This window comes from Anas acuta, chromosome 16, assembly GCF_963932015.1.
Source record: "Anas acuta chromosome 16, bAnaAcu1.1, whole genome shotgun sequence".
Taxonomy (NCBI): domain Eukaryota; kingdom Metazoa; phylum Chordata; class Aves; order Anseriformes; family Anatidae; genus Anas; species Anas acuta.
In genome coordinates, this window is record NC_088994.1 from 14,203,925 (window position 1) to 14,217,185 (window position 13,261).

Consider the following 13,261-nt stretch of genomic DNA (forward strand, 5'->3'; position numbering starts at 1 on the left):
AAATCTGTAATGTCAGTTGCCTTGTGGCAATCAACAAACATTTCGCATTATGCTTGCATCTTAAGGTTTGCGGCCAAAACCCAGATTTGCCTCTGTCTCATTAAAATAACGAATGCAGTCCGAATGGATCTGCAATGATTCACTGTACGTCACACTAAATCACAACGCTTCTCGGAGCCAACTGACTATGGCCTCATTACTTTAGACAAAAGTGGGCTTGGAGGAAAAACTGGGGTGATGTTTTTTTGCTCGGCCATGTTTTTTCCCTTTGAAATACTTAAGGCAAAAGAGCAGATAGTTTTTTCCCATTGGTAGCTGGGGAATTTGGGTTATATTCACAGTGCAGCTCCCTATCGATACACATAAACACACAAAGCGTTAGTGCTGGCGTCGGGAAACAGGAATTAAACCCATCCAAATGGCATTAATGAGGCAGGTTCTAATGAGTATGAAATTAAATACCTAAAAATGAAAATAAGCTTTGAAATAATAAACATTATCTTTTAACTCTTCTGCTAGGGCAAGGAGTCTGAAGACCAGCACACTCGTGTTGTGTACGAGCTCACGTACTTGTGGTTTGTCTCCTGCAAGTCTTTGTTCTGCAACTTCAGTGCCTTGAATATAGCCAAAATATTAAACTTTTTTTTTTCCCCCTGAAAAATCTTGGCTAAATCTCTAAATCGTTGCTTTTCAATACTGATACTTAGTTATCTATTTGATATTAAAGAATTTTTTAGAATTATGTATGAAACCAGTTAGCATTTCAGGAATAAACATTAACTCAAACCTTACTATTCTTAATTGCGGAAAAAAACAATTTTAAAAATTGAGCTGGATACTTTAAAACCTATGTGTATTTATAAATACAAAGGCAAGATTTTGAGGTAACAGGTAGAAGAATAAATACATGAATTTTGGTTATGAAAAGATTATATAAAGGAAATTGTGAAAATCATTCAAAAACACCTCAGTGAACAGCAAAGACCTTTCAAATATATTCTTTGTTTTTATAATTGTTACCATTTTCTTTATGCACATATGCTTTATTGTAAAGAGAAAATGTCTGAAATTAAGCTATTTTTCTAAAACACTCTCTTGCAAACATATTTCTAATTTGATAGCAAAATATTTTGTTATATATGCATTAGGAATTTGTTTCATGTAGAAGGACAACTGAATAAGAAGCATTCATGGAATGATTGATTTAAATGTTATAAATCCCTGAATTTTTCATCTCCCTTTGAACGGAATGCCAAAGGGGATTAAAGACTAAAGACATATCACAAACAAATTTACATTATTAAAATTACTGTAATCAAGAGTGTTTTCTAGCCTTAATCAGGATTAGAGAAAACCAAACAAAAAAATCCCAAACTTTTCTACTGAGCAATACTAATCAAAATTCTATCAAGTGACAGATAACAGAATAAAAGCGCTTTTGAAAATTAAAAATACTGGATGGTGTATCTAGCCTTCTCTCAAAATATTTTCACTCATTTGGGATCTGAGCACCGCTTGCTCTGCTAAATCTTATGGCAGACAGCAAGCACAGAAAAAAATAATGCTGCTAAATTTCCATAACACTGCAAAGTCAGACCTCTTATTTCTGTGAGCACGTCCAGGCAACACACTTGTTTGAATATATGCCACAGAAACAGGAGGAAAAAGTGCAGCATGGAGTGCTTAGTTTTGTTCTCCTGAATTGTAAGCAAAATGATTAAAGTTGGGGAAAACTGGGCTAGAAATCTGCTGTCCAGGGTGCCGCAGGGAGAACTCAGCCTCCCGGCACGCGCTGCGACTTTCGTGATTGTGCTGGCAACAAGCAGGTTTGCTCTGACGAGCCGTGGAGGCTTTTAAGTGTCTTTATCCACCGTGCTCTGTGCTCCACAGCTATGCTACAAGGCTAATATGGTAAAGGGATCAAGCTTGCACAGATTTTTCTGGTCCTCTGGAGCCTCTTAAAGAGGGCAGCGTTACCGCGGTTTTGGAAAGCACAGGGAGCTGTGGAGCATCAGGCCCCATCTCACTTCCACTGGTGTCCCAGTTCGTAATGCTGCAGCAGGATTGGACCCCGCATCCATTTCAGCCTCGTGAAATGTCGACTCCTGCTTTACAGTGGAAATCCTAGAAATGTATATGTAAAAAATCCTGAAAATGATCAGAGAATGATGAGCTTTGTTTTGTAAAGCCTGGGAAATGAGCTGAGCAAAGCGGCAATACGCAGATATTGTGCCCGTCCTTCACAAAAAGAGCAATATGGATTAAAGAACAAGGGAAACTGCATGATTCTCATGGCTTTTGTAGAAACCACAACCGATTTAATCTTCACCAGTATCTGGAGAAGAGAGCTGCCATCCGGGCCCTCCGTCTTCAAACCTGTTGCTTTGCTGTATTTGGTTCAAGAAGATTTTACCTTGCGAGCTCAAGATTAGTAATGCCAAACCTTGACTGATACAGTGCAAACTGACAGCAGTTTCCAAATCCCTCTTAGTAAGGTTACACTGGCTGGTAAAACGTTAGTTTTAGATATTACATATCATACAAAAGCAACAGGCAGGTGAGTAGCATCTCCTCTTTGCATCTCTTCCTACTGAGACCGTATGCTGACTATTTTTTGCAATTTAAAGAAAAACTAAGGGAGGTAAGAAAACAATATATTCTTTAATTAAAAGTTGGCATTGTCTTTTCTTTGAACATACCAGGGTAACAAGTAGATTAGAACACATGATTTGTATTTCAGTTCCATCCCAGCATACATCATAAATCCTTCTTTATAAAAAACAAACAGGAAGCATAACAAGGACATTTGAGAAGAAAAAGGGAGTTTCAGCATTTTGAAGTGCTCCCTTTATATTCTCTGAAACACCAACCAAAACCAGACACTTGAAACCTTACATGGAACACATAATAGATTTTTTTTTTTCATTGGGGAAAAATAAATGACAGGTCACGGGATCTTATCCCCAGGATAACCATCCACATTTGCAAGGTTAACACTGATGCTTCACGCACACAAATGCAGTAGTCAGACGCTAGTTTATCTCCCCCCAACAAAACCATCTTTCCAGCAGTATCAGGCATTCACTTGGCAGCAGTTTTAGCAGCAGCTCAACGCAGAGCAAATCATACCGAAACAGATGCCTTCCTGTCAACAGGAAGCACGACGGGCTCGGTATGGGTTCCAGCTCTGTACAAAAAAAAGAGTTAAAATCCTGCAGGTCCACGGTGGCTTAGAAACAAGTCACGGAACTGAACTTTCAGATTATCTCAGAAGCTAGTCACCTTGTAGTTTAATATTAATTTGTCTATGGCAGAGTTATAATTGGGCTTTTTACTTTGGAATTAAAACAACTATTCTTTAAAGTAGATTTTAATAATTATTTACACGTTACTTTAGTATTGCTTTGATAAGTTCTACATTTGTTTTTAACACTTAGCCTTTTAACAGTACTTAGATACTCAAGCTTGCTATTTTTAATTCTTTAAATTTTCTTAAATAAAGGTTTTAACTTTGCATTTGAAATTCTACATTTAGCCTCCTGCAAACAATTCAATGTGGGTTCTCAAAGAACCTTCTGAATATTTCAAGGATTCTCAAAGAACCTTCTGAATATTTCAAGGACTCCCTGCAGGTGAATTTTTAGGATTCCAGGTAGATACAGTAATATGAGCAAGCCTTTTTCTCATGGAAACTGTAGGAAAACTTAATCATTGTACTAAAAATACTTGTTCCAAAAATATCTTACAGTCTGCAAGACTATGAAGACTTCTCTCAGCTCTGAAATTGAGCCACTTTTTACCATAATTATTTGAGGGGAAAAACAGCAATTATAAATTCAATTGTTATTAGTGTAAGTTCATAACCAACCCAAACTTTTTTTTTTTTTTTAATATTAAGCTGTTAAGTATTCCAACTATTTTAGTTTCTGATAAAACATAAGTTAAACCATTCTCCATTTAAATATTCCCAACTGCTCAATTTGCAATAATTTTAACCAGAATTAATAAACATTTAGCTAAAAATCATGATTGTTACACAGACACCCTTTTTTTTTCTTTTTCTCCAAAATAATCTCTGGCAACAACTCAGTCTGCAAGATATCAAATGACCTTTGCTGATTTGCAGTTTCCAGTCAATTTTGCTTCAGGAGTGGTTTTGGTTGGCTTTCACTTCATCAGATGCCTTTAAAGAATATTTTCAAGACTTTCTTTTATGGAAAGAGGTACAACAGATAAACTGTTCTGAAAAAAAAAAAAAAAAAGAGGAAATGAAGATATAAAATTGGAAGTGAGCAAGAATCAGTTTTAAGCATACGTCTTTATGAATGAAGCTGAATCACACACTTCATTTTCCAAACACAAAAAGTCTTTTGGAAATGTATTAATTAAAATTAAGTGCCACCAACAAGCAGCTTTAGAGGGATGGCAGTCCTTTTCAAATTAGCATAACACTAACGACAGCCATGGAAATTGGTTTAATAACCCTAAATAGTTACACCCCACTCCTAACACAAATGGCCACGGACAGCTCGAGCCCCTCGGGCTGCGACTGTACCAGTTTGTGTGGTTGCTCTGACATGGGGTGGGTATTCCTATCTGAGCAGAAATCACTGAATGCACCTCAATTATGATTATATAATGATTAGTGAAGCATACAAGGCACATAATAAGACAGCAAACCAAAGTAAACCAGCACAGTGACATCAAAACTTGGTTGGCGAGGGACTCACTTGGTAACTCGTACTACCGCAGTCAACACTCAGCAAGAGATTATTCATTTAGCCGTGACATTAAGTAGCCCAAACCACACGTAGGTCTAGGGTCAAGCTGCAGATATAACAGAAAACCAAGCTGAAGGGACGAGCAGAGTCTTTAAACACTTTGCTTCCCTCCCGTGTTTTACACCGGTGTCCTCGGAGCTAAGCTCAGTGCTACAGCAGCCCCAGCACAGCACTGGGGGCAAAGCATTTTCCAGCAAGCATCTAAATACATAAGCTAAACCTCACGCATTCACAGTCTGCTTAACTGTAAACATCACTTTTGTGTGCTTGAGATTCGTTAGAAAAGATGGAGAAAAAAACACAAATCCCTGCTGAGAAGGAGCTGGATTTCCACAAGCTTTTTAAAGCACGATGACTGTTCGCCTAACTTCACAGCGCTGGTCCCCTGCGAAGCACTGCTACAGCACCTCCTCGTTACCTGACTTCAGCAGGGCTTTGCTCGGACTGCCAGCTGGTTTTAGAGACATGTAGGACAGAGAAAGTGGTTATTCATGTCTTTTATTTATTATAAATACATATAAATATGTTAAGTGACCTTTGTTTTGCTTACGATGAGCAACGACTTTGGAAAATCTGGAAAACTTAACCAAGCTGAGAAACAGGCAAAAAGCAGGCATTAGCATACAATCAGAGTCCCCTCAGTTCAAGATTATTTTCTAAAGAGCAAAATAATGCATCTTATTCTGAAGCATCTATACTTTTATCAAGAGCACCAGACTGCCTCCCTCCCAGGAGCTGACCAAATGACATTTTCATTCGGGTTTTAGGGCACAAGCAAGCCCTGTCTGGCTACGAATGAAGCCCCTCGTTTACGTGTGGCTCTGAAACATTGCATAGTTTCGGGGCTGGGTTTTCCTTCTTTCCTTTTAAGCTGTTTTCAACCCAGATCAATCAGTCCAAAGACAACTCACTGAGGTTTCCACTTCCAGATCTCTCTCTCTCTCTCCCCTTCCCTGTGCTTCTGTAGTTTAAAAACTGCTCAAGAACTTTGCAGGTCAGAGCAGGCAGAAGAGAAACGCCACACTCACAGTCCGCTAACGGGCTGGGAGGGAAACGACTACCAATGGAGTTGCACAGGGGGGAAGAAACTAAAAGTTAACAGTGGGTGTGTTTTGGGTCCGAGCATCTCCGAACGAGGTATGAGGGGGTGATTTAAGAAAAACGAACAAACAGAAAACCCAGACTTAACTGATGGCAGGAAGCCGGGGCTGGTGGCAAGCGGAAAGAAAGGCGCAGAGGAGAAAAAAAGAGAAAGAAAAATAAACCCGAGAAGCCCGAAGAAGGCAGAAGTCAAGGCTTGTCGTTACAGTGTTTGCAGAGGGTGGAGGCGGCTCCCGTGAAGGCAGTGCATTTCTCGGGGCAGCCGGGCAAGGCCGTGCCGGTGAAGGGGTAGACGGCCGACTGTCCGAAGGGGCTGAGGGTGGCGGGCAGCGGGGCACCCAGCGCTTGGCCCTGGTTCAGGTAGGCCACCAGCCTCCGCATCTCCTCCAGAGCCTGCGCCTGCATGAGGATGTAGTTCTTGGCCAGCAGCAGGGTGGCGATTTTGGACAGTTTGCGCACCGAGGGGCTGTGGGCGTAGGGGATGACGGAGCGCAGGCCGTCCAAGGCGTCGTTGAGGTCGTGCATCCGCCGCCGCTCCCGGGCGTTGATGCTGAGGCGCAGCGAGCGCTGCTCCTTGGGCTTCTTGCCCAGGGCGGCCCCTTTCAGCTTGCCCTCTCGCTCCAAGGCCTCGCCGCCCTTCGCCCCGGCCTCGAAGGCGTCCTCCTCGTCGCCGCTCTGCTCGCCGCTGCTCTCCGCCGCCTTGCCCAGCGCCCCGGGGTGGTGGAAAGCCGCCCCGCCGCCCCCCGACAAGGCTCCTCGAGGGCTCTGGGCGCCGCCGTAGGTGAAAGGCGAAGGGGCGTAACCCGGGGCCAGCGCCAGGTAAGCCTCGCCGGCCAGAGACTTGAGCTCGGCCATCCTGCCCCCCCGGCGCTGAGGGAGGAGGAGGAGGATGAGGATGGTGATGATGAAGAGCAGGACGCGGCCCCGCCGCTCCGCTCCGCGCCGCTCCGCGCCGGGGGCGGGCTATGAGGCGGCCGCGGCCCCGCCGCCGCTTATATAGCGGAGAGCGGCCCGGCGCGAGGCCCCGCTGTCCAATCAGAGGGCAGAAAGGGGCGGCGGGAACGGCCCCGCGCCGGCCGAGGCCCCGCCCTCGTCCCCGCCGCCTGAGGAAGGCGCTGAGGGGAGCGGGGTGGGGGGAGGCAGCGCGGCCGTGAGGAGGGGGCTGCAGGGCTGTGGGGTGGGGGGACTGGTGGTCCCCTACGGGTAGAGGGGAGCTCTGGGAGTGCCGGGGTGAAGTCTGGTCACTGGTGTGCTCCGTCTGGGTCTGCTGTCCCGGAACCATGCTCCTGTCCCACCACCACACTCCTGTCCTGCCATGATGCTCCTGTCCCATCATGATACTCCTGACCATCACCACACTCCTGTCCTGTCATGATGTCCTCTCTTACAGGATCTTTTAAAAACTCTAAATTTCCCTTTCTAAAATGAAGAAGAAAAGGCAACCGTTGAGCTGGTGCTTCATCCTTCCTCGCACCGGGACACTAGCTGGAGCCCCTTTCTGTCACACAGGGTTTTTCAGAAAGCAAGGATGTCAAGGTTGGCTTTCCATCAGAGTTTGCTGAACCCAGTGCAAGGGGGGCAGATCAATGGTTTGTGCGATTCCCCAAGTCTGGTCTCATTTGGAGACTATGCAGGAGTCCATCTTATTGTAGAAATGGCCACCACACCCTAGCCCTTGTTAGCACCAAAACAAATAAAGAATTGATTAGGGAACATACATACATATCTATCTATATCTATGTATATCTATGTATATATATATATTTGAGAGGGAGAGAGCTTTCTAGTATCAACTGAAGAAGTGAGCACTTCCCCATCCCCACACCTGGGACCACCAGTCACTAAATGGTACATATTGCAATGGGAGGCAAAGTCATACAAGGTCTTGACAGCTTGTGGGCATGGCTTGCTGGCCTGGTCGCTCTGATTTAGATGAGGATGACAGTGGAGGCACCTGTTGTGATGAGAGATTTCCAAGGCAAAGGCCCCGTCTATTTCCATTTCCTTCAAAGGCTCACTGTGCTCCTCCATTCCATGTACCAGGAAAAGAAATGTGATCCTTCCTGACTCAGTCTGACTCTGAAGGGACTCTCTGTCCTTCCCAGTTGTACCAGTAAGCTCAGAAAGGAAACAAATCTATTTTTTCAAAACCATTTTGGTAGCATAGTGGCCTGCAGTGAGAGAAATTGTGGCTGTGGGGGAATCCTTATGTTACAACAAAACGAGGTCCCAGTGTCAGGATTTTTTTTTAGGCTTCTGAGACTGCTTGGTTGCACTGAGTTTTGGTGTGCAGGCACTATAAGAGCACCCCCGGCTTTCTGCAGGCATGCCACGTGCCTTGTCCAGGCCCCTCAGGTGCCTTCTTGGAAAGGATGGGATGCATCCTGGATACATCCAGGTGTGAGTGGGTGGGTAATGCCTAAAGGCAGACACAACCTGTTGATGCCGATGTACCTGGTAGGTGATTTTCTGGAGCAAACAATGGCTTGGGTGTTAAGGTGACACGAGGCTTTTTCCAGAATGTGTTCTGTTTTTATCAGAGCCTCTACAAAGCACAGTTAGCTTGTCCTCTCCCCATCACCTCCCTTTATGCAGTGTGCTAACATGAAATGACGAGCTTGTCTCTCCTCCTTCTCCACATCAGAGCCACGAGTGCTGAGATCTGCGGTGACAGATGCACACTCGCTCATAGTAGCAGAGCTGCAGCCCAAGAATGAGGCTGCTCCCCTCTGTGAATGTAAATCCTGAAGATTTTTGGAAGAGTGTAATACATAAAACAAGTTGTGCAAGCATGTGCATCATAGTTTTCTCTTATCTTGCCTCCAGTGTCTGATCTATTATCTCTTCTCTGTTTTTGCTGCTCTTATCAGGCTTATTAGACTATGAAGACTATGTTTTAGTTAATTAATTGTTTTATGAGAAATCAACCACTTGACTACTCCTAGGGCAAATCACTGTAAAAATTCATGTGGACTTTCAAATACAGGTGAGCACAGCATAACTTCTGTTCACCTCTGGGATCACTCCCACATTTCAAGTCACAGCAGACAGAGAGAAGTACTAGAAAATTATCACTTACATCAATAGATTCCTATAGGAGAAAAAAAAAAAAAAAAAAAAAAAAAAAAAAGATGTGCAAGGACAGTTAAAAGCAGGATTGTTCCCTGCTGGAAAAGTTCCCTGCTGGAAAAAAAAATAAAATAAAAAAATCTGTAATGCATTGAGACGGACCAGCAGTATTTCAACATTGTAGAAATTTTTGTTGTAAACACACGGTACAAGTAGTGCTAGCTTTCAAAGTATGTCACGCATCTAGCAAGGCTAATGCTAAGAGAAGCAGTGGGCTGAAAATTAGAAGTGAACACTTTTCACATAGGCTCCGTAGTGCTCTGATAAATCGATGAGTTCTTCAAGGGTTATTTCAACACCAAAGGGCAGCTTGGGAGGCAGATTAACTACAGCAGAACAGAGCAGAAGATTTGTTGCCTTATATAATTCTAAAACACACGGTTGAGAGAGTTCATTTGGAGTCCGTATGAATATGAAATCAAATCAGGGTTAATGTGCTACAAAATAAAATGTACAGTGAAGAATTTGTTTCAGACTTCCCCCTCAAATTTCAGTAGTGAATATGTAGCTTTGAAAATATTCAATTTGGTTTCTCCCTTAAAAATGACATGGCTGCTCTCTGAGAAAAAGAAACATCTGATTTGGGTTTTGACATGTCAAACAACAACAAAAAGGGGAGATAAAGGAAAAAAAAATAGCAGAAGGGAATGACTCATATGGAAGAACATTGCAGAAAATCAAATCTCTTCCAGTTGCTTCAGGGAAAAATGGACATACGCAATAAGAAGTAAATTTATCACGTACTGTGAAGTATTTGCCAGCTTCTAAGTGGGATCCTTCCTTCTGCTGTTATACATATTCAAAACTTTGTATGAATATTTAATAATTAATAGCAGACAATTACAGCTAGAATTATAACAGTTATTGTAGCTGCAAGTTCCTCAAGGCAGGACCGTACCTTTATTAAGACTCCTTTATGCCACAAACATTTCATAAATAATACACAGTGCTAACGATTTGATTGACATATCTGCCTCCTTAATAAATGGGATTTCTGTTAGCTTAACAAGTCCAAACAGCCCACAAAATGAAACACTTTCACCTGACCGTGTACAGGACCAAACCAGGAACATCACGGGCTGGGCTGTGTCAGGACTACAGCTCCCAGGTGCCGCTGCAGCTTGGAGGCTGCTCTCATCCCTCGGGGAAAAAAGCAGTCTGGGATTGGTAGCACTTGTACTACAGGAGGAGTTTGAGTACAGTTTATTTCAGTTTTGATGCAAAGAGTGGGAGAAAATGATCAAAATAAGTGTGTGTATATATATATTGAATTTTTCTTTTATTTCTAAAACCATGCACCTACATCAAACAATGTGTCTTGCAGTGTCGCTGCCTACAGGCTGAATTTCGAAGGAATTGGAATGAGGTAAGACCATGCAATGAAGCACAAATCTTTACTCAGTCACCTTACCTATGACATGATAGATAAAGGACCTCAGGGTTTGGCCAGGACCTGTTATCAAAGTGGCTAAAACAGTTGCAATGACTGCCCCGTGGGTTTACAAATTCCAGCAGTTTTGCTGCATATCGCATTAAGAGCATTTTCAAATGGGGACCAATCTACAAAGGGATATTTTTCCATAGGAAAAAAAAATGAAAAATTCTGTCTCCATCCCTACCAGCCGGATTCAGATGTTAAAAAATGTGACAAAACAGACTGTCTTGAGAAGACCGGGCAGAAAGGTGTCTGAAATACACTGAACCTCGGAGCAGAGCCCTGCGAAGTGCCACGCTGACACCTAGCGACAGCCTCCTGCAGAGCCCGACAGATACCTGGCACCCTCCCCAACACAGCAGAGGGATGCAGAGCACCAAAAATTCAGAAGTGACCCAAACAGCACCCAGGAGTGCTTGTGGGTTTGGGGCTGGGGTTCCACAGACCGTATTTTGCAGCCTTGCCCTGTAAATCTGACCCTGTTCCTGCTGGCTGCTGCCACTGCAATGGGTCTGGCAGGCTTTTGGAGCTTTTCCTTTTATTCAGACAGACACATGGGCAGTGGGAAGTGCAGAGGTGCTTGAGCCTCAAGGCGTGTCAGTGGATCATCTGGTGCTGAGAAAAAGTGGTGCTGGGAGGAGTGGGGGCGTTTTATGCTGCTGGGTGCTGGGAAAAGTGGGTGAACATGGTCCCTTCCTTCCCTCGGGTGTCCTAGTGAAAAATAAAAATAAGATAAAATAAAATAAAATAAAATAAAATAAAATAAAATAAAATAAAATAAAATAAAATAAAATAAAATAAAATAAAATAAAATCAGCAAAGCAGGAAGGGCATAACCTATAGCCATGCTGTGCTGGTTCTGGCTGCTTGCAGACGGTGGGTAGGCAGAGGACAGGGGCTCAGAGCAGGGACAAGCAGGCAAAGGGTGGTTTGTGGGCAGCAGGAGGGTGTCTGCCCAAACACACACAGAGGTCTGGGCTAGCTGGAGGTCGTGGCTGTCCCCTAGGAGCGTGGCAGGAGGGTAGGAAGAAGTGGAGCTGCTGAAGTGGCAGGATTGTTGTTTTTGCTGAGTTCTTGCCTATCACTTGTCTGCTATGCTGCTGAGACTTTCATCCCAAAAATAAGATTAAAATGAAATGAAATGAAATAAAATATGGGAAAAAATAAAATGAAAATTAAAAAAAAAAAATAAAATGGAAAAAAAATTAAAAAAATGAAAGATGGAAAGATGCAGGAATAACATTTTGGTTTTAAGGAGGGGAGATTCTGATGTCAGTCCTGCCCGAAGCTCCCTCAGATGCTAACAGGGCATTCAATTTGGATTGCAAAACCTGCCTGAGGAGTCAGGTGGATGTATAAAGGGTGGCTCTACTGACTGGGCATTCATAATAATATAAAAAGTGGTGAAATCTTCCCTTACCATCAGCTCCTGCACTACCTGTTGTTAATTCCTGGGGTTCAACAACAGCACCCCGAGGAGTTTTTTTCCCAAACTGCTCAGCACTGCGCTGTGCTTCAGGCACAAGCGATGGCCAGGGGAGGCCTCCTACAACCTGGAAGCTTATTTTGGGACAGCTTATCAAAGTCAGACTTTGATTTGAAAGTAAAGGCCGCTGGGATAGATTTTGCTCTGCTTATACCCCCCAGCTGCTCATACTTCTTGCCCTTCACTAGGTGGCAGCAAGAAGATGGCTAATAACAATCGGAAGGAGTCGATTTATTTATTTATTTAAAAATAAAAAAATAAAATAAAAAAAATACATCGAGCAGAGAGTTTACAACCGCCTCCCCGTGTCGATGGATTTATTTAGCAGTCCCTCAGCAAACAAACCAGCAGAGCCTGGCGAACCCTCCAGCGGCTGGGGGATGCTGGAGCATCCCGGAGCCCCCCCCCCCGCGCACCGCAGCCTCTCTGCGCTCCCTCTGCTGGCCAAGCGGCTCCTGGCGGCTTCTCCTCGGAGCTCCTGCAGCTGCAGACAGCATGGCAAGGAGGGACAGGGCCTCGGTGTTGCCTCCTGAGTGCCAAAATAGCCCCTGTTCCTTCCCAGAGCAAGGGGGCACCATCCTCTCTTTCCCAAGGCATCGAGCTCCAGTTTCAGTTTGCAGCCCGGATACTGGTTTGATAGCAAGGCTGGACTCCTCCTAACTTCCAGCTTTTTCTCCTGTTCTTTCCATCAGCCCTTCAGCAACAGGACAAAGTTTGTTATGCCAACCAGAGCGCCCTTAGCTCTGGATACAGCCCCTGCACACTCGCCACTGCTTTTACTAAGGAAAAGGGGTGTGCTTGGATGTCCATCGAGTTTGACACTGCCATGCAGAGCAAAATCCCAGAACAAGAAACTACTGCTAAAGAGGAAAAAGAGAGTGAAGAGGATTCCTGCTGCTCTTTTAGAGTCCAAGCTAAAATGTTGCCTTCTCTCACTGAAAGCAAAGCTAAAAACACAGCCCCTTTCTGAGCTAGAAGAGAGTCTCAGTGCTTGTCTTCCTCTGTTCTTCACACCTCCAGCTGCCTCACAGCAACTCTTCTTTAAAGTCTCTGTGCCTTTTGGTAACTCTGCACCCGGGTGCAAGGCCAGCTGGGATCCTGTGCCTAGCCAAAGCAGAGGAGATGTCCCTTCCAGGCCCTCTCCGGGCACAGGGGGATGCACGCCACGACGTGCTGCTGACCAGTTTGCCAAGAGAAAAAGGTTGAACGTGGCAGATGGCCTTTAGGGAAATTGGAAACGGAAAATTGTCCCAATGTGGGTCAGGACTGACCGAGGATGCAGGACAAGTCACTGTTCACAGAAATGGGGCATGGCTATATACCAGACAA

At 44.2% G+C, this 13,261-nt stretch overlaps 1 protein-coding gene across 7 annotated transcripts; it reads right to left on the minus strand.

The window, feature by feature from the left end:
- Positions 1-2,642: 2,642 nt before the first annotated feature.
- Positions 2,643-6,860, minus strand: BHLHE23 (basic helix-loop-helix family member e23). 7 transcript variants are annotated; one of them, XM_068700591.1, is made up of 4 exons: positions 6,089-6,860; positions 4,731-4,827; positions 3,604-4,242; positions 2,643-3,572 (listed from the first exon to the last, which is right to left on the minus strand). In XM_068700591.1, the coding sequence occupies exons 1-2, from the start codon at positions 6,735-6,737 to the stop codon at positions 4,823-4,825; spliced, it is 654 nt and encodes a 217-aa protein (XP_068556692.1). In that variant the 5' UTR covers positions 6,738-6,860; the 3' UTR covers positions 2,643-3,572; positions 3,604-4,242; positions 4,731-4,822. The 7 variants fall into 7 exon arrangements, with proteins under 7 accessions (XP_068556692.1, XP_068556689.1, XP_068556687.1 ...); XM_068700588.1 differs by having other exon boundaries at positions 2,643-3,187; positions 4,111-4,242; positions 4,731-5,232; XM_068700586.1 differs by having other exon boundaries at positions 4,731-5,232.
- Positions 6,861-13,261: the final 6,401 nt, after the last annotated feature.